General features: G+C 39.1%; 1 protein-coding gene across 5 annotated transcripts in view; it reads left to right on the top strand.

The window, feature by feature from the left end:
* Dync2h1 (dynein cytoplasmic 2 heavy chain 1) overlaps positions 1 to 22,326 on the top strand; it is a 221,568-nt gene that overhangs the window by 149,720 nt on the left and 49,522 nt on the right. For all 5 annotated transcript variants that reach the window (XM_040734715.1, XM_040734717.1, XM_040734714.1 and 2 more), the window contains 5 exons: positions 830 to 990; positions 1,800 to 1,925; positions 2,916 to 3,026; positions 4,104 to 4,259; positions 12,169 to 12,244. In XM_040734715.1, the coding sequence (XP_040590649.1) occupies positions 830 to 990; positions 1,800 to 1,925; positions 2,916 to 3,026; positions 4,104 to 4,259; positions 12,169 to 12,244 (630 nt within the window). The remainder of the gene's footprint in view (positions 1 to 829; positions 991 to 1,799; positions 1,926 to 2,915; positions 3,027 to 4,103; positions 4,260 to 12,168; positions 12,245 to 22,326) is intronic.

Here is a 22,326-nt window from a genome sequence, read left to right as displayed (position 1 = left end):
TTCGTATGATTTATAATCTCAGCTTAGCTAGAAATATACTTCTCCTTGTTGGATATAATTGTATTGGTGTTTAATTGAATTACAAAATTGACATCCTACTTTAACAAGGTAGAAATGCTGAGTCTTTAAAAATTATTATTATTATTTTGTTTTTCAAGACAGGGTTTCTCTGTGTAACAGTTCTGACTCTCCTGGAACTCACTTTGTAGACCAGGCTGACCTCAAACTCACTGAGATCCGCTTGTCTCTGCTTCACAAGTGGTGGGATTAAAGGCATGTACCACCACCTCCCAGCTAAAAGTTATTTTCTTATGAATGTATTTTTTAATTTTTCTTTGTTATAAGGGTTATAAAGAAGGCATTCAAATGTTAGTGGCAAAGGTGGGAAAAATATAGTTACAATAAAATATACTATAGTCTTCAGAAATATAACCTTCAAAATTAGTAATTTTAGTATGTGTAAAACAGAATATTGACAATATATTTGCTTTTCAGACTGTAGTTTTTGTTCAGCCTTACAAAGAGTATTGTCCAAAGAATGAAAACTTATTAACCTGCAAATGCTTCCATGACTCTGTAGTTTGTGTCAAGTTGACAGGAAATCACCCAGTTCACTCCCTAACAATTAATTCATCACTCTCTGCGTTATGTCCAGTTAGGGTTCACTCCCTAACAATTCATCACTCTCTGCGTTGTGTCCAGTTAGGGTTTTCTGGGATGGTCTTTTGCTCTACAGAGAGGTGGCACATACACCTCATGTAATTACTTATAATGTATTTTATAATGATTGTTGGTTTTCTTTCTGTAACTTCTGTGATGCATGCTTTAGAACTGAAGGAGTTATCCCCTCTTCCCTTGAATCTCAAACGTTTATACAAAGAGACACTGAACATTGAGCCCGTCTTGATAATCATTTCCCCGGGAGCCGACCCTTCTCAGGAACTTCAAGAACTTGCTAATGCTGAAAGAAGCAGCGAATGTTACCACCAGGTAGGTAGGGACTTCCCTGTTGTTCCCACCCCAGACCTTAGATCCTGTCAGTGACTGAACAACTTCAGAACTCAAGACTAGTGAAAAGAGTCTTGTGAATGTAATTAAGGATCTTGAGATGGGAAAATTATTCTGATTTATCCAGACTAACCCAGTGAAATCACCATTGTGTTTTTAAAGGGAAGCAGGTGATTGGGTGTGAAGTTACCAGATGCGAAGAGGGAGACGGAATGCAGGGAGGGAGGGAGAAATGGTTCACTGCTTGATGTTAGAGCAGCACAGCTTCGGCTTCCAAAGTCCCAGGACAGCTGAGGTAGAGCACTAAGCATTGTGCTTATTTGTCAGGACACACTAAGGGAATGGATACATCTGATTAAGTCTGAAAATGACCCTTTCGTTAGGATTTATGACTTAAAACACAATAACTTAAAAATTCATGTACTTCTTGCCCATTAAATTTAAAAAGAAGTAATTCTGCTAGGGCAACTCTGATGAGTTACAGGCTTACACTGCCAAGCCCTGAGCTGTCCATTCAATCACTGGTAAATAGATAGCATATTTGCTAGTACAGTACACACTTGTATTTGATCAGTGACCTTGACAGGAAGATAAAAACTACACATCTAAACTGTGACTTATTTAATGCTCTTGGAAAAGATGATTAATTATTGGTATTTGTTTTTTACTTTTCTTTAAAACCTGTTTTAAAAGCCAGTTGTGGATGTTTAGAAATTGTTACCTTAGGTCTCTGACAATGTTCTGTTAGAATGTTGTGTGAGATACTTTTCACTGGGTCTTTGTTTGTGTAGGTTGCCATGGGTCAAGGTCAGGCCGATTTAGCAATTCACATGCTGAAAGAGTGTGCCCGGAATGGAGACTGGCTCTGTTTGAAGAACTTACATCTTGTGGTGCCTTGGCTTCCAGTTCTGGAGAAGGTAGTGCTTGGAGTTTCTGTTGTTGTGAAGAGACACCAAGACCAGGGCAACTCTTATAAAGGAAAACATTTAATTTGGGGTGGCTTACATGACACTGACAATGAATGTTAGATTGTATTCAATGTTTTGTTTTGTTTTTTGTTTTTTGTTTATTTGTTTTCTCTGTCTTTTAGAACAATCAGGATCTTGTTGTTTGTTTTTGGCAGGGTCTCTGTAGCTCAGACTGCTCTGTAGCTTGTTCACTCAAGTAGTAGATACTTGCTGGGTGTATGGGGGAAGCCAAGATTTGTGTGTGGGGCTGGTTAAATGCAGCATTTCTACAGACCACACTAATACATAACTGCTGCATGACACTTGATTGACACTGGTCAAATGTTGGAACTGAGGTAATGAGGACTGGAGAGTATGTTCCACCGAAGCAGAGTGCTTAGATTATATGGAAACAGACAAGAAGTTATCAAGTCACCTAAAGGTGCATACCAGGAAGGAAGACTGCATTGAGCAAATGACTTCCACGTATGATGTGAGGGGCGAGGGCAGGTGAATTTGTGTGTTGCCCTTTAAAACTGACTTTGTAGGGTGTTGCTAACATTGCATAACTGTGAAAACGGGAATGGAAACAATGAAACCATGAGGCCTGAGTCTAGCTGACCTCTTTGACTTCTTGGTACCCATAGCTGAGGTTGACTTTGTATTTATTGTGCTCTAGGCACTTTGTGACCTGGGTTGTCACAATCCATGTAGTAGGTACTTGCTTAGAGGTGGTGCAAGTTGTAGATCCCAAGTCCACATAACTAGTAAATATCAAAGATTGGATGTCACATCATGGTAACTGCCTCTAAATCCTATTTATTACATGATTTATCTATTATTAAATAGAGAAGATAAAACTTTAAAGGAAATATAATCCAATATTAAGAAACATCAAACTATGACGGAGGGAAATGTGTATTCATTGAAATAACCTTTTATTTATTGGTGTGTAAAAAGGAATTGAATACTCTTCACCCTAAAGATACTTTTCGTCTGTGGCTCACTGCGGAAGTTCATCCCAACTTCACCCCCATTTTACTCCAGTCAAGCTTGAAGATAACATACGAGGTAAGATCATTCAGGTACAGAAGAGCAATAATCTATACATTGCCTTCTAAAGTTATATAAACATCTATTCAGAACTATATCAACTTCTTTTTAGTACTTCTACAAGGTATAAATTACATAAGTAGTGTGAGATGATAGAAAAAGGTTTTAATGTTTGTTTTCCAAATTTTATTTCATATCATTTCATTATTGTTGTTTATAGAAAAAAAACAGACTTCACAATGCAAAATTTACCATGTTTTACATTTTCTGGGTCACCTGGTAATTGTGTTTTTAACTTTCTGACAAGCCTTTGTGTGGTGTCCCACAATGCTTTATAGTGATTATACTTCCACTAAGAATGCTCAAGTTCTCCGTATCTTTGCCTACATCTATTTTAATCACCCCATGGCAGTCATCCTGGTTGATGTTGGTGACAAATCCTTGAGATTTTGATCCTGCATTTCCATGACAGCTAGTGGTACTTAGCCTTTTTTCATGCTTGTTGAACATCTGGGCATCTTCTCTGGAGACATGTCCAAGGCCTCTCCTTTCTGTCTTTTTAGCTGGATTATTTTCTTTTGTCATGGAGATCTACAACCATATCTCCCTTTCTGTATGTCCCCCAAATTTCACTACTTCATCTGTGTAATTATTATATTTTTAAGGGATAGTCTGTAACTTTTCAGTCATCATAATAGGTTAACTCAAAGGTTTAAAAACTATTAAAGGGTGTTTTACAATCACCTTGTACCCCTCCTTTCTCCTGTTAGCATTCAGTATCACACTGGTATTACAAATGGCAATTTGGGGCTGGCAAGCAGGAAATTCTTGATGACCACATGAAATCTACTTTGTTATTTTGAATATGTTTGGTGAAATAGATTTATTTTATTTTGGAAATACTACAGACTATCAAATAATATGAACTATCTGGTGCAATGTTTAAGGCTGGTTTTATATTTTATACTTAGCAGAAACAAAATTAAATCAGCTTTTGGAGAAAAACTTCATTTAGAAGAAAACGTGTTGATGCGGATTTCCTATGTTTGAAATCTTTTAAAAAGTAGGAAGTATGTTCATATTTTATTCTTTTAGTCACCTCCAGGTTTGAAGAAGAATTTGATGCGTACTTATGAGTCTTGGACTCCTGAGCAAATTAGCAAAAAAGATAATCTACACCGGGCTCATGCTCTGTTTAGTTTAGCATGGTTTCATGCTGCTTGTCAAGAAAGAAGAAATTATATTCCACAGGTAATTATACGTGTGTTTTGATAGAATTTAAGCTTTACATTTATTAAGATATTTTTATAGTTTAGTATGTAAAGGTGGCATTATGTCATAATTTGGTTTTCTAATTCAATGTTTTGCTGTTAGTCTTCTACACTGTATATATAATGTCTGGTTTTATGCTTCATATACCATTGAGTTGATGTATGAAGGCCAGTCTGTGACCCAATGGACATATCCAGTAAGCATCAGGTACCACTCCTGGGATGTATATCTTAACAGATACCTCAAATTTCCAAAATTAAACCTCCCATGCTTGTTTCCTTCAGAATAGCCTTAGTTAAAGGCCTTCACACCTTGCTGCTCTAGGAATTGTTCTCTCTGTATCCTCTGCTCATTTTTCTCCTCAATCCATCATCACCTACTGGTCTACCTTAAGACATAATTACAGTATGTGTAGCCTTGAGCTGGTAGGAACTTGATTAAAGTATTGTGACTTGTGTTTTGGCCACATGATAGTCCTTTCCCAGTCTGGTATTCTCTCAGAGCTCCACATGTCCTGCAGACTTCAAAGTCAGTCTATACCATTCTATTTTGGTATTTTCACTGCTATTACAATCCTGTTCAAAACTGTTAATCTCATCCTGAGGTTTTCAAAGTATTCACTTTTCTTTCAGTCAAATGCTTTTCCCATGGGCTGACTACCATTATTTCCTAGATTGCTTCAACCATATATGTAGCAAGTATATTTCTTTTTTGTGGTGATTATTGTTTTTTTTTATTTAAATTTAGATTAAAAACAAGGTTGCTTCACAAGTCAGTTCCAGGTCCCTCTCCGTTTCCCTCCCCTCCTCCCGTGCCCTTCCCCCAACCCCCTCCCAATATACCCTCATTTCCCCAGAGAGGGTGAGGCCCTCCATGGGGGTGTCCACAGTCTGTCATTTCATCCAGGGTAGGGCCTAGACCCTCCTCCAAGAGTTCAGGGTGAGAGTGCATCTCACATTGTTGGATGGGAGTCCAAAGTCCATTTGTATACCCGGGATAAATACTGATCTACTACCCAAGGCCCAATAGATTACCTAGGCCTCCTCACTGACACCCACATTCAGGGGGTCTTGATCAGTCCCATGCTGGATTCCCAGGCATCAGTCTGGGATTCAAGAGCTAACCCTTGTCAGGTCAGCTGTTTCTGGAGGTTAAATCAGCCCAGTCTTAATCCCTTTGGTCATCAGTCCTCCCTCTATGTTACTGGCCTTCTTAAGTTCAGCTCAGTGCTTAGCCATGGGAGTCTGCCTGTTCTTCCATCAGCCACTGAATGAAGGTTCTGTTTCCCAGACTCTCTGGCCATGGGATTGTAGGCTGGCACTCTTCAGATCTATGTCTAAAATCCATATATGAGAGAGTACATGCCATGTTTCTCTTTTTGTGACTGCATTACCTTGCTCAGGATGGTTTCTTCTAGTGCCATCCATTTGCCTGCAAATCTCAGGATTCTATTGTTTTTTTCTGCTGAATAGTACTCCATTGTGTAAATGTACCACATTTTCTCTATCCACTCTTCGGTTGAGGGACATCTAGGTTGCTTCCAAGTTCTGGCTATTACAAATAATGCTGCTATGAACATAGTGGAACAGACATCCTTGTTGTATGAATGGGCATCTTTTGGATATATGCCTAAGAGTGTAGTTGCTGGGTCTTGTGGTACGTTTATTTCCATTTTTCTTAGTAATCTCCATACTGATTTCCAAAGTGGCTGAACAAGTTGGCACTCCCACCAGCAATGGAGGAGTGTTCTCCTTTCACCACATCCTCTCCAGCATAAATTGTCTTCAGTGTTTTTGATTTTAGCCATTCTGACAGGAGTGAGATGGTATCTCAGAGTTGTTTTGATTTGCATTTCCCGGATGGCTAAGGATGTTGAACACTTTCTCAAGTGCCTCTCAGCCATTTTAGACTCCTCTATTGGGAATTCTCTATTTAGTTTTGCAGCCGACTTTTTAATTAGATCCTTTGGTGTTTTGGAGACTTGCTTCTTGAGTTCTTTGTAAATTTTGCAGATCAGCCCTCTGTCAGATGTGGGGTTAGTGAATATTTTTTTTCCCATTCTGTGGGCTGCCTTTTTGTCTTGCTGACTGTGTCCTTTGCCTTACAGAAGCTTCTCAGTTTCTCCCATTTATTAATTGTTGATCTCACTGTCTGTGCTACTGGTGTTATGTTCAGGAAGCTGTCTCCTGTACCAATTTGTTCAAGGGTACCACCCACTTTCTCTTCTAAGAGGTTCAATGTGGCTGGATTAATGTTGAGGTCTTTGATCCATTTGGACTTAAGTTTTATGCATGACGATAAACATGGATTGATCCGCATTCTTCTACATGCCAGCCTCCAGTTATGCCAGCACCATTTGTTGAAGATGCTTTCTTTATTCCATTGTATATTTTTAGCTTCTTTGTCAAAAATCAGATGTTCATACATGTGTGGGTTAATATCAGGGTTTTCAATTCGATTCCATTGGTTTACCTGTCTATTTTTGTGCCAATACCAAGCTGTTTTCAGGACTATAGCTCTATAATAGAGCTTGAAGTCAGGGATGGTGATGCCTCCAGACATTGCTTTGTTGAACAGGATTGTTTTGGCTATCCTGGGCCTTTTGTTTTTCCATACAAAATTGATTATTGTTCTTTCAAGGTCTGTGAAGAATTGTGCTTGGATTTTAATGGGGATTGCATTGAATCTGTAGATAAAACAATTTTTACTACATTGATCCTACCTATCCAAGAGCATGGGAGGTCTTTCCATTTTCTAAGGGCTTCTTTAATTTATTTCTTTAAAAATTCAAAGTTAGCGTTACCCCAAGGTTTATATTGTTTGTGGCAATTGTAAAGGGAGATGTTTCTCTGATTTCTTTCTCAGCCCCTTTATCATCTGTATATAGTAGGGCTACTGATTTTCTTGAGTTGATCTTGTAGCCTGCCAATTTGCTAAAGGTGTTAATCAGCTCTATGAGTTCCCTGGTAGAGTTCTGTGGGTCATTTATGTAAACTATCATATCATCTGCAAATAGTGAAAGTTTGATCTCTTCCTTCCCAATTTGTATCCCCTTGGTCCCCTTTCGTTGTCGTATGGCTCTGGCTAGAACTTCAAGTACAATGTTGAAAAGGTATGGAGAGAGTGGACAGCCTTGTCCTGTTCCTGATTTTAGAGGAATTGCGTTGAGTTTCTGTCCATTTAGTTTGATGTTGGCTGTTGGTTTGCTGTATATAGCTTTTATTATGTTTAGGTATGTTCCTGTTGTCCCAGATCTCTCCAAGACCTTTATCATGAAGGGGTGTTGGATTTTGTCAAAGGCTTTTTCAGCATCTAGTGAGATGGTCATGTGATTTTTGTTTTTCAGCTTGTTAATATGGTGGATTACATTGATGGATTTTCATATGTTGAACCATCCTTGCATCCCTCGGATGAAACCTACTTGATCGTGGTGAATGATTGTTTTGATGTGTTCTTGGATCTGATTTGCCAGTATTTTTTTTTTTTTTTGGTTTTACGAGACAGGGTTTCTCTGTATTGTTTTGGAGGCTGTTGGTCCAGCCTGGCCTCGAACTCACAGAGATCCACCTGCCTCTGCCACCTGAGTGCTGGGATTAAAGGCGTGCGCCACCACCGCCTGGCTGATTTGCCAGTATTTTATTGAGTATTTTTGCATCAGTGTTCATGAGTGATATTGGTCTGAAGTTCTCTTTCTTAGTTGTGTCTTTGTGTGGCTTGGCGATCAAGGTTATTGAAGCCTTGTAGAAAGAGTTTGGCAAAGACCCCTTCTGCTTCTGTTGCCTGGAATACTTTGAGAAGAATTGGTATAAGCTCTTCTTTGAATTTCTGGTAGAATTCTGCACTGAGGCCATCTGGACCTGGGGTTTTTGTGGTTGGGAGACTTTTGATGACTACTTCTATTTCCATAGAGGTTATAGGTCTATTTAAATTGCATATCTGTTCTTGATTTAATTTTGGCAAGTGATAGCTGTCCAGGAAGTTGTCCATTTCCTTTAAATTTTTGAATTTTGTGGAGTATATGTTTTCAAAGTATGACCTAATGATTCTCTGAATTTCCTCAGAGTCTGTTGTTATGTCCGCCTTTTCAGTTCTGATTTTGTTAATTTGCATGTTCACACTCTGCTGTTTGGTAAGTTTGGACAAAGGTTTGTCTATCTTGTTGATTTTCTCAAAGAACCAACTCTTCGTTGCATTGATTCTTTGTATTGTTTTCCTAGTTTCTACTTTATTGATTTCAGCCCTCAATTTGATTATTTCCTGGCATCTACTCCTCCTGGGTGAGTTTGCTTCTTTGTGTTCTAGAGCTTTCAGCTGTGCTGTTAATTCTCTAGTATAACTATTCTCCAGTTTCTTCATGTGGGCACTTAGTGCTATGAACTTCCCCGTAGCACTGCTTTCAAAGTGTCCCATAGGTTTGGGTATGTTGTGTCTTCATTCTCATTGAATTCTAGGAAGTCTTTAATTTCTTTTTTTATTTCTTCTTTGACCCAGGAATGGTGCAGTTGAGCATTATTCAATTTCCATGAGTTTGTAGGTTTTCTGCAATTTGTGTTGTTGTTGAATTCTAATTTTAAAGCATGGTGGTCTGATAAGATGCATGGAGTTATTCCAATTTTTTGTAGCTGCTGAGGTTTGATATGTTGCCAAGTATGTGGTCAATTTTTGAGAAGGTTCCATGTGGTGGTGAGAAGAAGGTATATTCTTTTTTATGTGGATGAAATGTTCTATAGATGTCTGTTAATCCCAGTTGGGTCATTACTTCTATTAGACCCTTTGCTTCTTTGTTGAGTTTCTGTCTGGTATTCCTGTCTAGTGGTGAGAGTGGTGTGTTGAAATCTCCCACTATAACTGTGTGGGGCTTTAGATGTGATTTAAGTTCTAATAATGTTTCTTTTACGAATGTGGATGCCTTTGTATTTGGGGCATAGATGTTCAGGATAGACACTTCATCTTGGTGGGTTTCACCTGTGATGAGTATGTAATGACCTCCTTCATCTCTTTTGATTGATTTTATTTTAAAGTCTAGTTTGTTAGATATTAGGATTGCTACCCCTGCTTGTTTCTTGGTTCCATTTGATTGGAAAAATTTTTCCCAACCTTTAACTCTCAGGTAATGTCTGTCTTTGAGGGTGAGGTGTGTTTCTTGTATGCAGCAGAAGGATGGGTTCTGTCTTCGAATCCATTCTGCTAGCCTGTGTATTTTTATGGGTGAGTTAAGGCCATTAATGTTGAGGGATATTAATGACCATTGATTGCTCATTCTTCTTTGATTTGGAATGGTTGTTGGTGGTGGAATTATGTGTGGAATTTCAGCCTTTTGTTCTTTTGGCTGTTGGTAGAGAGGGATTCTCTAATGCCTATGTTTTTCCTGTTGTAGTTGACTTCCTTGGGTTGGAGTTTTCCTTCCAAAACTGGGTTAGTGGATACGTATTGCTTGAGTCTAGTTTTTTCATGGAATATCTTGTTTTCTCCATCTATAGTGATTGAGAGCATTGCCAGGTATAGTAGTGTGGCCTGGCATCCATGATCTCTTAGTGTTGGTAGAATAGCTATACAGGACCTTCTGGCTTTCAGAGTTTCCATGGAGAAGTCAGGTGTAATTCTGATAGGTTTGCCTTTATATGTTACTTGGCCTTTTTTCTTAGCTGCTCTTAATATTCTTTCTTTATTCTGTATATTTGTGGTCTTGATTATTATGTGGCGAGGGGACTTTTTTTGTGATCCACTCTATTTGGTGTTCTATAAGCTTCTTGTACCTTCATTGGCATGTCTTTCTTAAGGTTGGGAAAGTTTTCTTCTATGATTTTGTTGAATATGTTTTCTGCCCCTTTGAGGTGGTTTTCTTTACCTTCTTCTATACCTATTATTCTTAGGTTTGGTCTTTTCATGGTGTCCCATATTCCCTGGATGTTTTGTGTTAAGGAATTGTTGGATTTAAGATTTTCTTTGGTTGATGAGTCCATTTCTCCTAGTGTATCTTCCACACCTGAGATTCTTTCTTCCATCTCTTGTATTCTGTTGGTAATGCTTGTATAGGTAGTACCTGACCGTTTGCCCAGCTTTTCTATTTCCTGCCTACTTCAGAGTGTGTTTTTTTTTGGTTGTCTCTATTTCAGTTTTCAGCTGTTGCACTGTTTGCATTGTTCCTTGCAATTTTCAGTTTATCTTTTCGTCCATTTGTTGCATTTCTTGCATTTTTTGGTTTGCTTTTTCTTCCATTTCTTGCATTTTTTGGTTTGCTTTTTCTTCCATTTCTTGCATTTTTTGGTTTGCTTTTTCTTCCAGTTCTTGTATTTTTTGGTTTGTTTTTTCTTCTATTTCTTGCCTTTTTTGGTTTGTTTCTTCTTCCATTTCTTGAATTTTTTGCTTTGTTTCTTCTTCCATTTCCTGCCTTTTTTGGTTTGTTTTTTTCTTGCATTTTTTGCTTTGTTTTTTCTTCCATTTCTTGCATTTTTTGCTTTGTTTTTTCTTCCATTTCCTACTGTTTTTGGTTTGTTTTTTTCTTGCATTTTTTGGTTTGTTTTTTCTTCCATTTCTTGCATTTTTGTTTTGTTTTTTTCATCCATTTCTTTGAGGGATTTTCCTGTATCCTCTTTTAGGGCCTCTATCATTTTCATGAAAGTGGTTTTAAGGTCATTCTCTTCTGCTTCATTTGTATTGGAATGTTGGAGTCTTGCTGGTGTGGAGTCTCTAGAATCTGGCAGTCATATTTGTTTTTCTGTTGCTGACTGTGTTTTTGTATTGTCTCTTTCCCATCTCTTCTTCTAGTGGGTGCAGAAAGAGCCCCTTACTGGTCTGGTGGTTAGGGGACCAGAGTTCCCTTTTGTTGGGTGCTAGCAAGTCCAATAATCTGGTAGTTCTTCTATTCCTCATCTTCATTCTGGTCCCGTGGGTGGAGAAGAAGTCCAGGAATCTGGTGTGCTCAGCCTCCCACCTGGTCCCCTGGTCCCTTGCTGGATCCACTGGTTTCCTGGTCTCGTTGGTGGGAGAGAAGACCTGGAATCTGGGGTGCTTGACTTCTGCCCGGAATGGAAGCTCTGTGCAGTTCCCAGGCAATGCCTCGGCACTGGAACGCAGGCCCGGATGCAGGGCCTGTTTTACCTGGTCCCCCCGGAACAGCTGGTCCCCCAGCAAGTATATTTCTTAACATCAAACCTTATATAAATGTGTTTTATGTGTACTTGAGTTGTCTCTGCATTTGCCTGGAAGCTTCTTGGAAACATATTTGTGTTTGGGTTTATTCTTGCATGCTTGCAAACTCATCTTCAATCAACATTTAAGAAATATTTTGAATGGTTAGTCAATAGTTATATTCCTAAATAGTAACACTATCCAGGTTTTAAAATATTTAGTTCAAACTTATTTGATTATGTAATTAGTATAGTTAATGGAAACCCCATAGAAGGAACTTTTGTATTTCACATTATCATTCTGTAGTTTCATATTTTAAGAATGTTTTTACATAAACATTATAGTAATTAGGTAATTTTTGGGTGCATAATATAAATTAATATACAGACATAATGTATGCTTTTAGGACTTATTTTGACAGTATTTCTGTTTGTAGATGGAATGTAAAGTTCTAAAGTATAAAGAGATAGGAAACAGTAATATACATATGGTATATAGATTAAGAAATGTACTATATCACTTTGTACATACTCCACTGCTGTTTCATGGTGGTAAAAAACTGGAGTGGAATTGCAAACTCATTATCATACTTTTGACGTCAGTAGATTTTTAAAAAAATATTTTAAATATACAATGTATTGATTTTTAAAGCTATTCATTTTTGAGTATATAGGGAATACTTTCCTTAAATTTTTGAGGATGGTGATGTATAAATGCATGTCTTTGATTTTACTGTGTCTTACATTTGCTTTAATAGGGTTGGACCAAGTTTTATGAGTTTTCTTTATCAGATCTTCGGGCTGGGTACAACATCATTGACAGGCTCTTCGATGGTAAGTTTTAATAAATGAAAAACCAAGACTGGATTTGCACTGCATTCTAAGGTGTGGCTGTACCTGTGTGGCTGATTCTTGTCACATGCGCCATTCCAAGGTGTGGCTGTACCTGAGTGGCTGATTCTTGTCACATGTGCCATTCCAAGGTGTGGCTGTACCTGAGTGGCTGATTCTTGTCACATGCTGCATTCCAAGGTGTGGCTGTACCTGAGTGGCTGATGGCTGTCACACACTGCTGTCCATAGTGTGCTTGTACATAAATGCCTGATTCCTAGCACAGATTTGGGGTTTTGCTCTATATTTGGTATTTTACTGTCCCGACTGCTGTGTCTGTGTTATCTGAAGGTTCTTGGGGTGTCTACTGTGGTTATTGAATTTAATTTAATACATTAGAATTCTGACTTACCAGTGGTTTTTCAGGAAACAGATTTAGAAGGAGCTTGTGTCCATTGTATGGCTTACAAAATTTCAGATTTCATTGAATTTTTTAGATCTCTTTCTATGAGAAATTAATGTTCTGGATCACAACAATGCAGTGCTAGAACTAAGACTCTGTAGAGCCGTGGTGGAATTCCTAAGTCAGTCTACTGAAGCAGGGCAGGAATGAAACTGTCGCTTCGTCCCATAGAGCCCTTTCTCCCTTGGCTTCCTTGACACCAGTAGCAGTCTGATCCTAGATTCTGTTGTGCATCGGCGAGACACACAGTGGGTCAGAGAACAGGTTAGTTGGGTCGATAGAAATGTAGACATAAGTTCCACAGCCACAGTTCGTAAGTCCTGTCCCCACGTTCCCTGTCAGCCTCGCTGTGCTGTCCAGCTGCTCTTCAAGTACCCATTCCAGTAGATGCGCTGCCATTTGTGCTGTTTCAGGCATATAAATCTCTCTCAGCTCTCCTGTTTTTCAGTTACCCTGTGCTTTGACAGCTTTTTCTTTCTTTGTGTTTCCTGGAATGGTAAGCCTCAGCTTCCTTCCCTAACCACGCAGCCACTCGCTTCCCATTTCCAACAGGCTTCATGGCGTCTCCTCCCCGAAAGGCTCTCTCTGCAGTCATCACGCCTGCCTTCTGTCATTGAAATCTCCAGAGAAGCCTTTTCTTGGCAATATGTTCAAAGGATCTTTTTGTTCTAACAAATCAGAACTGCCTACTATGCATCTGCTGAGTCACGCATTCGCCAAGGTGAAAATGTGTTTGGGAGAGGTGACCCAGAGCTCTCTGTGCACTTGTGGTGTTTGCTCACCTCCATCTCATACTGCACGTGGAGAGAATGTCTGTCCATCTGCCATAGTGCTCATCACAGGCATAGAAACTGTTCTGTAACCGGAGCAGCTAACCTTTAACACACCTACTGTGTTAAAATCATTGGCTGTCTTTTCCTAATTTAAGTTCTCTTGAGCAGCAGATGTATGGAGAACAAGTCTAAAGGGAAAAAAATGATTTTTTCAATACAGAATTTCCTCAATTTGTTTCACATGCTGGCTTGTCTACTTTATGAATTGAACATGTGCTCTCGTTTCTGCATTCCTTGGTGAAATATTTAGGATGCTTGCCATTATGACTGTATCAGTTAGTGAATATGAAGGTAGGGTAGGAAACTGGATCATGGTAAAGTCCCCAGCTTTTTAGCCACTGTTGATATTAAGGTTTCAGCTGGGGACAATTTCTCATGCCTCTCCTATGTACGTAGCCTAATTCTACAGAAGGCAACTTAAATCACTTATGTCTTAAGGCCGAGAGTAACACTGCTATCAATTCTTTTGCTTTGCTTGTCTCTGAATTTTATAGTAGTGAAATCGCAGTAGTAAATTGGAAAATGTAATTATATTAAATGCCAGTAAAGTTAACTGGCTATTTAAATATAGTTACGTGTTTACCATATTTAATGGAGAGCTGAGCCTTCCTCACTGTCTTAATATTGCTGCTGACATGATTGCAATGTCTCTGCTGCAGAATGCAGTATTGTGATGTGATTTCAATGTCTCTGCTGCAAAATGCAGTAGTGTTGTAATGTGGTCACAGTATGTCTCTGCTGCAGAATGCAGTATTGTGATGTGATTTCAATGTCTCTGCAGCAGAATGCAGTAGTGTTGTAATGTGGTCACAGTATGTCTCTGCTGCAGAATGCAGTAGTGTTGTAGAGAACAGCTACTGTGTGTGTGTGTGCTGTGTGTGTCTGTGTGTGTGTCTGTGTGTGTGTTGTGTGTGTGTGTTGTGTGTGTGTCTGCGTGTGTATGTGTGTGTCTGCATGTCTGCGTGTGTGTGTGTGCGTGCATGTCTGTGTGTTTCTGCGTGTGTGTGTCTGTTTGTGTCTGCGTGTCTGTGTGTGTGTGTGTGTGTGTGTGTGTCTGCATGTGTGTGTGTGTGTGTGGGTGGGTGGGTGTGGGTGTGTGTGTGGTGTGTGTGTGCGTGTCTGCGTGTGTATGTGCTGAGGCATGGACATGATGCCAGAGCGCTCTGCCTGTCATCTGCAGCCCCCGCCCCCCATGCTCCATGTCTTCTCTTAGAGTAGCAGACAGAGTTGCTCAGACTGTAGCATGTAGAAGACTACTGTGTGAAGACCTGCAGCAGCTCCCCGTTTAATCAGATAGTCTCATGAGCTGCTTGTTTCACCAATAATAATATGCACCGGACAGCCGTTCTGGATAAAATTACATTTGGAACAGTTTTTTTCCAAGGGATTTCCAAATTAATTAGGTATTGCTCTATGGTTAGAAAACAGGATGGCCTTGTGTTCAGAATGCGCACTTTACACTCTAGATCTGTAGGATCCTGTGCTTTCCTCATTATGGTGACCCAGACCTCTAGATCTCAACTGCCACATTCATAACTTGATTGAGTTGTAAGTGTAAAATCATTGGAAAGAAAATCCTCACTAAATATTTAATGACCATTTAAGGAAATCATTAAGTTGTATTAAATATATTGCTATAGCCTAGTGATTAAAATCATATAGTTTTTTTACATTTTAAAAGTGAAATTAAAAGGAAGGTAAGAGCCTGAGGAGAGGGCGGTACTGTGAAGGTGCTGTATTCTGGGCATGACATGTTTCCTGTTCTTGTGAACTCAGAACTCTTGTTTCCTCCACAAGAAAGCCAGAAAGAATGCCAGCATTGACAGAGTAGATGATCTAAGGCCTCATGCCTTACTAGGGAGCCATTGGAGATTTTCTGGGAAGAGAAAATCATTCTTTCTCGGAGGATTTGGTCACTTGTAGGAGTCACATGTTACAATGACTGCCCCATATATAAGCACACATACGTTGATGCTGTAACGATAAACGGCACACTTACTGAAAGTAAAACTAAATTTTATTGTAGAAATTACTCACAAGAGACCAAACAAGTAACCCAGATGAGCCGAGTAGTTTTCCATTGCCGAACTGGAAGCCGAAAGCCGGTAAAAGAGTCCAAGACTTCCGTTCTTCAGTCTTTTATGCCTTCCCCCATAACGTCCCCTAGCCATGCCCAAAAGTGGGCCTGGCTAGTGACGTAGTTCACCACCTACATATGTATACGTCTTCACATCCGTCCGTATATGTCTTTAGTCCTGCCTAAAGTGGGTGTGGTTAGTGGTGTGGTAAACGGCTCTTTTATTACCTCATCTGTATGCGCCTATCGTAAGTAACCTGGTTAATGGCGGCATTGTTTTCCTCCTACAATTCCCCTTTTAGTCTAAAAAGGATATTTAAACTTAAAACAACTAACTTGTGTCAATAAAGAAAATGTATCAAACATCTATCCCATCTAAACCTAAACTTATCTGAAAGAAACACTCAAATCTGAACACCTCCTTCCAATCCCAACTCTAAAATAATTGAAAACTAACACTAACAGGTGTAAACTATCCTATAATATCAATAGTAGGGAGAGGGGGCATGGAATTCTCAAAACTACTTCCTACTGAGATGGGACGATGATAATCTCATGGGGACCTATGAGAAGAAAAATGTTAGTTGTTAAGAGAAGCTTTATCTTTGCTAGCCGCTTTGGTTTATCCCCCGCCAGCCGCCTGGGCTCTGCTGCATTGTAGCCCCCAAATAACTACACAAGGCGCTGTATTAATTATGAAGCTGTTGGCCTTGCTTGTTTCTTACTAGCTAGCTCTGACTTAAGTAATTACTCCATAATTGTTAATCTAAGTATGTTTCTTACCGGAGAATAGTTCCAGGCTTCCTACCCCCATGGCGTTACATGTTGACTCTCTTGTGTTTCTCCTTCCCAGAATCCTCCTCGACTCCTAGTCCCTCCTATCTAGATTCCCCATTGGCCAGACAGTACTTTATTGACAAATAACAGGCAAATAACAGGACTTCTCCAACAGTTAGTGTAACAAAATCTCAGTAGATCAGACAGTCTCTGTATGGCAGGAGATGCTTGATTGAAGTTCCTGACTGGGGTTCTAGTGTTGATTGAAGCTCTCTGGCCAGATTGTAGAAGGTGTGCTGTTTCAGTTTCTTGGTCCGGAGTTGTGTAGAGTGATGTAGTTTCAAGCCAGTTTCAGGATGGTGCTTGTCAGTTGGAGTCAATGATGTGGGGCATTTCAGATGCCTCCAGTCGAATCAGGTGAAGTCAAGGAAGTGGATCCTCATTCTCTTTCTGAAGCAGTTGAAGATTGCTGTCAGGAAATCCCTTGTTCTCTGGAAAACTCAAACATGAATGTTAACAAAGAAGTATTTTAACTTTTATATGTATGCATACTAGAAGAGGTGACAATAAGGAAGGTGGTAAACATGAAGGAAATTAGACTTTTCAGAAAAAGAAATCCACAGATAACAGTCCCTAATTTTATTTTCTTCTGTCTTATATCAATGGCTCTTTGATATAATACAGAAATTCTGAATTTTACTTAAATAATATGCTTGAATTTAGAGTAGGAGAGCCAATCCAATTCCAAAGCCAGCTTCAGTTAAATGAATGGGGACTGAGGTATGTGGAGAAACAAAGATAAAAGGGTGCTATAAAAACAATATAGAGAGATTTAGACTTTGATACCACACAGTGAGTTACTGTTTGTTTGATGGTCCTCAGGGTAGCTATTCATTCTTCTTCGGAATCCATATGTCCAGTATTCTTTGCTGAGTTTACCTGTGAAGACAACAAACAAAACACTTCTCTTTCCTTTTAGGAGGTCACTTTACCCATGGTGGAATATGAATTTGTAGATGAGCTGTTATCTTCCTCCTCCTGAGATGTCTTCTGTTCAGATCGAGTCTTAATCAATTTTGATGGAACCCATAGCTTTTCTTCTCCTGTGGAAACAAAAGCATAACCCCTTCCCTAACGTAACACATATCCTGGATTCCAGACTGAGGTCATAACATCCTTAAAATATACTGGTTGGTTCAGTTCAGAAGTCTTCTCTGTAGTCCAGTGTCTCTCTGCTGCAGTTTGTCCTTTTTCATCAGCATTAAGAAAATTCAATGTTAGTAAAACATTATGTAGCTTGTGTTTAGGGGTCTTTGTTCTCCCTGGTTGTTTATGAAGCATTTCTTTTAAGGTTCGGTTAGATCTTTGAATCACTGCTTGTCCTGTGGGATTATAAGGTATACCAGTTACATGTTTTATATTATAATATTTGAAAAATTGTTCCAATTTACTGGAGACATATGCTGGAGCATTGTCAGTTTTCATTGTTTTAGGTATACCCATGACAGCCATCACCTCTAAGAGGTGCGTAATAACAGAATCAGCTTTTTCAGAGCTGAGGGCAGTAGCCCATTGGAAGCCTGAGAACGTGTCTATAGTATGGTGCACATATTTCAAACTGCCAAATTCTGGGAAGTGAAATACATCCATTTGCAATAGTTCATTTCTGTGAATACCTTTAGGATTACAACCTGCTGGTAATGGAGTTTGATTGTAGAATGAGCAACTGGGGCAATTTCTTACTATTTCTTTGGCTTGTTGCCAGGTGATAGAAAAATCCTTCTTTAAGCCTTTGCTGTTAACATGGTGTTTCTTATGAAATTTGAAGCTTCCAATACATTACCTACTAATAAACAATCAATTTCATCATTGCCTTGTGCCAGAGGACCTGGCAGACCATTATGGGATCTGATGTGTGCTTTATATATATATAGGATGAGTCCTGTTTCTGATGATTTCCTGTAATTGTAAAAACAATGAGGTTAATTCTGTACTATTAGGAACAACTTCTGCAGTCTCAATGTGCAAGACAACTCTTTCTGCATACTGAGAATCTGTGACTATATTGAGATGCTCTGTAAAGTCTTTAAGTACCATGAGAATGGCATATAACTCTGCCTTTTGTACGGAGTTTTAAGGGCTTTGAACTACTTTACTTATATTTCCTGATTTATACCCTACCTTACCTGATTTGTTTGCATCTGTGTAGAAGGTAAGAACTCCAGAAATAGGTGTTTGCCTCACGATACGCGGAAGAATCCAAATTGTTTTCTTTATGAATTTGATTCTCTCTGTTTTGAGATAGTTGTTACTAATAGTTCCCAAAAAGTCACTGCAAGCTATTTGCCAATACTCATTATCCTTCCATAAGGAGGAAATTTCCTCATTCGTTAAAGGTACAATAATTTCAGCTGAGTCTTTCCCAGTCAGTTGATGAAGCCTTAACTTACCTTTTAATATCAAATCGGAGATCTTATCTATGTATGTTTTCAATTTTTTATTCTGTTTATGTGGCAGAAATACCCATTCTAGTATGATGTCTTCCCTCTGCATTAATATTCCTGAGGGGTATTCTCTAGATGGTAAAATAACCAGAATACAGTCCAGCTTTGGATCCACACGGTCCACATGTGCTTCTAATATTCTCTTTTCTACCCATTCTAATTCTTTTTCAACCTCAGCTGATAGTACTCATGGGATGTTAGGTCTTTATCTCCTTTTAAAGCCATTTTCAGGTGTTTTAAATCATGCCCTTCTACACCGATTATTGTCTGTAATTGAGAGATTTCTCCTAATAGTTTTTGAGGATCATTGAGAGTCCGGTAACGGTCTCTTCTGATCTGTACTTTCTGTGGTCTAATTTTCTGAGCATCTATTTTATAACCTAAATAGTTAATAAAATCTCCTCTTTGTGTTTTTTCTGGGGCAATTTGTAATCCCCAGCGAGGCAAAGTTTCCTTTACTGCTTCAAACATCTTTCCCAAAGTATCCTTATTTGAATGAGACAGTAATATGTCATCCATATAATGATATATTAACGAATGTGGAAATTTTTTATGAATTATTTCTAGAGGTTTATTCACAAAATATTGACACAAAGTTGGGCTGTTTAACATACCTTGAGGTAGTACCTTCCACTGGAATGTCTGTACCTGACGGGAATTATTATAGGTAGGTACCGTGAAGGTGAACTTTTCTCTGTCGTTTTCTTGTAACGGTATGGTGAAGAAGCAATCTTTTAAGTCTATAAATATAATTGGCCAATCCTTAGGAATTAGAGAAGGTAACAGCATCCCAGGTTATAGAGACCCCATAGGCTGAATTACCTTGTTGATGGCTCTAAGATCAGTAACCATTCTCCACTTACCAGACTTCTTCTTGACAACAAAAACAGGTGAATTCCATGCACTAGTTGATTCCTCAATATTTCCAGCATCTAGCTGTTCCTGAACTAACTTCTCCAAAGCCTCTAACTTCTCAGATGTCATAGGCCACTGACCCACCCAGACAGGTTCATCTGTCAGCCATTTTAAGGGTAGAGCTTTTGTTTGCTCTGTAGGTTTGGCACTAGCATCTTGCTTCTGTACAAACTGTACATTTGGCATCTGTTTTCTGTACTGCCTTACTATATTCTTTCTACCACTAAGAGCTTGTCTATAATTCCTAGCTGATACAGGAGGAATGTTAATCTGTGTATTCCATTGCTGTAATAGATCACGACCCCAGAGGTTTATAGCAATATCTGCAACATATGGCTTTAACCTTCCTCTCTGTCCTTCTGGCCCAATAAAGTCAATCCATCTAACGCTCTGTTTAACTTCAGATAGGGTTCCAGTCCCTAAGAATTGAATGTTAACCTCTTTTAAAGCCCAGTTTGGGGGCCAGATCCTCTGATTAATGATGGTGACGCCACTTCTGGTGTCTAAAATGCCATTAATCACCATGTTATTTACTTTAAATGGTAACTTGGGTCTATGATATTGTATACAAGTTTGCCAAAATAAATGTTTTGTATTCCCTCCTGATATAATTGATTCATCCTCTGGAGCTAATGTGTTATCCAGTGCTGTATTATTTACAATGGGCAGTGGATCTTCTAATTGTCCTGAGAGAGGCTGTCCTCCACTGTCACTGGTAATGTCCGGATAATTTTCTTTCTGGGGCCTGCTTGAGGCCACGATTCCTGTTTCCCTGCCGTAAAGATCTACCTTTTCTATCTGTAGTTGACCAGCATTCGTTGGTCCAATGTTTTCCTCTTCCACACCTCCTGCAGAGACCAGGAGGCTGAGGCCTTCTGTTTGATGCATTCCTGGTAAAAGCAGTATTTCTAGGAATGCGTTGTCGACAGTTCCTACTCAGATGTCCTATTTTACCACAGTTAAAGCACGTGGCATCTTTATGTCTGTTAAAATTCTTGGAGATTGCCTTCCCTACCCAGGCCTCTATATCATCACGGGTAGGGTATTTCGCATCCTGGTGCCTCCTCAAGCCTGTAGAAATAGCTTCACCTACCCAAGCTCCCATATCCTGACTTTTACATTTCAGGTTCGCTGTATGTAGGACCCATTCCTCCAATGGCGCTGATCTTATTTTTAATGGCCAAATTACCTGCCTTCATTGAGGATTCGTGTTCTCATATGCCAAAGATTCTATAAGGAGTCGCCTAGATTCTGGATTTGCTACCTGTACTTCTATTTCTCTGGATAATCTCTCTAAAAATTCAGTGAACCTTTCCCTTGGACCCTGTACTACCTTGGTATAGGGTTGCATTGTCTCTCCTGTTTCACAAACCTTATCCAAGGCATTTAAAACAGCTGTACGGCATAAAGACAATATGTGTTCATTATATGCAGACTGAACCTGCGTGTCAGCGTAAGGACCCACCCCAAGAATCTTGTCTTGGGGTACTTCATGACCGTTCTTTAATTCCTGAATCTCTAAGGCTTTTGCCTCTTGCCTACATAAAGCTCTCCATTGAATTTGACAAGAATTTTCGAGCACTGCTGAGGCTACTTGGGCCCAGTCTTTTGGGGTTATTTGATTTACAGTGGCCCATGAGGTTAGGAGCTCTCTGGCATAGGGAGAATGAAGACCATACGAAACAATGGCCTCCTTGATTACCTTTAGGTCCTTCATCTGTATAGGTTCCCATTGATAAGCAATGGGACCATTTGAGTGCTTTTTCGTTGCTGGTTTTTCTGTTACCGATACTGGGAAAACCATAGGTGAACGCATAGCAAGATCTTTCCGGCATTTGAGAGGTGTTGGGAAACTCCTGTCCTCACCTGTTGCTTGTATGTCTGATTCTGAAGTATCAGATTGGACGTCTTCTAAAACCTGCAGTCTATTCATCATTGTTTCTCTGAGCTCTTGAAGTTCTTGGGACAAATAATTTTCTAAGGATGTCATGGAATCTTTCATTTTTTTGCATTCATCATTTACACGTGATTCCAAATATTTAATATTCTCATCCTTAGAAAGTATCTCAATGGCATGTAAATTGCCTTCCACAATTGACATTCTATCAGCTAGTTTGTCAATGCTCTCAGACATGGACAATTCTTTTCTGTTAGCATTTCAATCTTATGTTCCAGTCTTTGTTGTTGGCTAGTGAAATCATTAAACATGGAACAGTTTTGTTGGTTAAATGTTTCAACATTATGTTCCACTTTTTCTATTCTATCTGTTGAACACATTTTTCCTGAAAGTAATTCAATTTTGTGTTCCATCTCTTTAAACCTGTTTGTCAGACCTACATTATCATTTTTAATGTCCTAAGTATTTTCTACCAAACCTTCCTTACTATCCTGCAAGGAATTTTGCATTTCCTGAATTCTTTGTACGAGGATTTCAAAACTATCCTGCGATGACCGTATGACCTGTATAAGTTTTGCTCTATTTTTGAGCTATTTCTTTAGCAAAATTATATTGATTA

The sequence above is a fragment of the Mesocricetus auratus genome, unplaced genomic scaffold, assembly GCF_017639785.1.
Source record: "Mesocricetus auratus isolate SY011 unplaced genomic scaffold, BCM_Maur_2.0 Super-Scaffold_100040, whole genome shotgun sequence".
In the NCBI taxonomy this organism is placed as follows: domain Eukaryota; kingdom Metazoa; phylum Chordata; class Mammalia; order Rodentia; family Cricetidae; genus Mesocricetus; species Mesocricetus auratus.
This window is presented reverse-complemented; position numbering and strand designations above follow the sequence as displayed.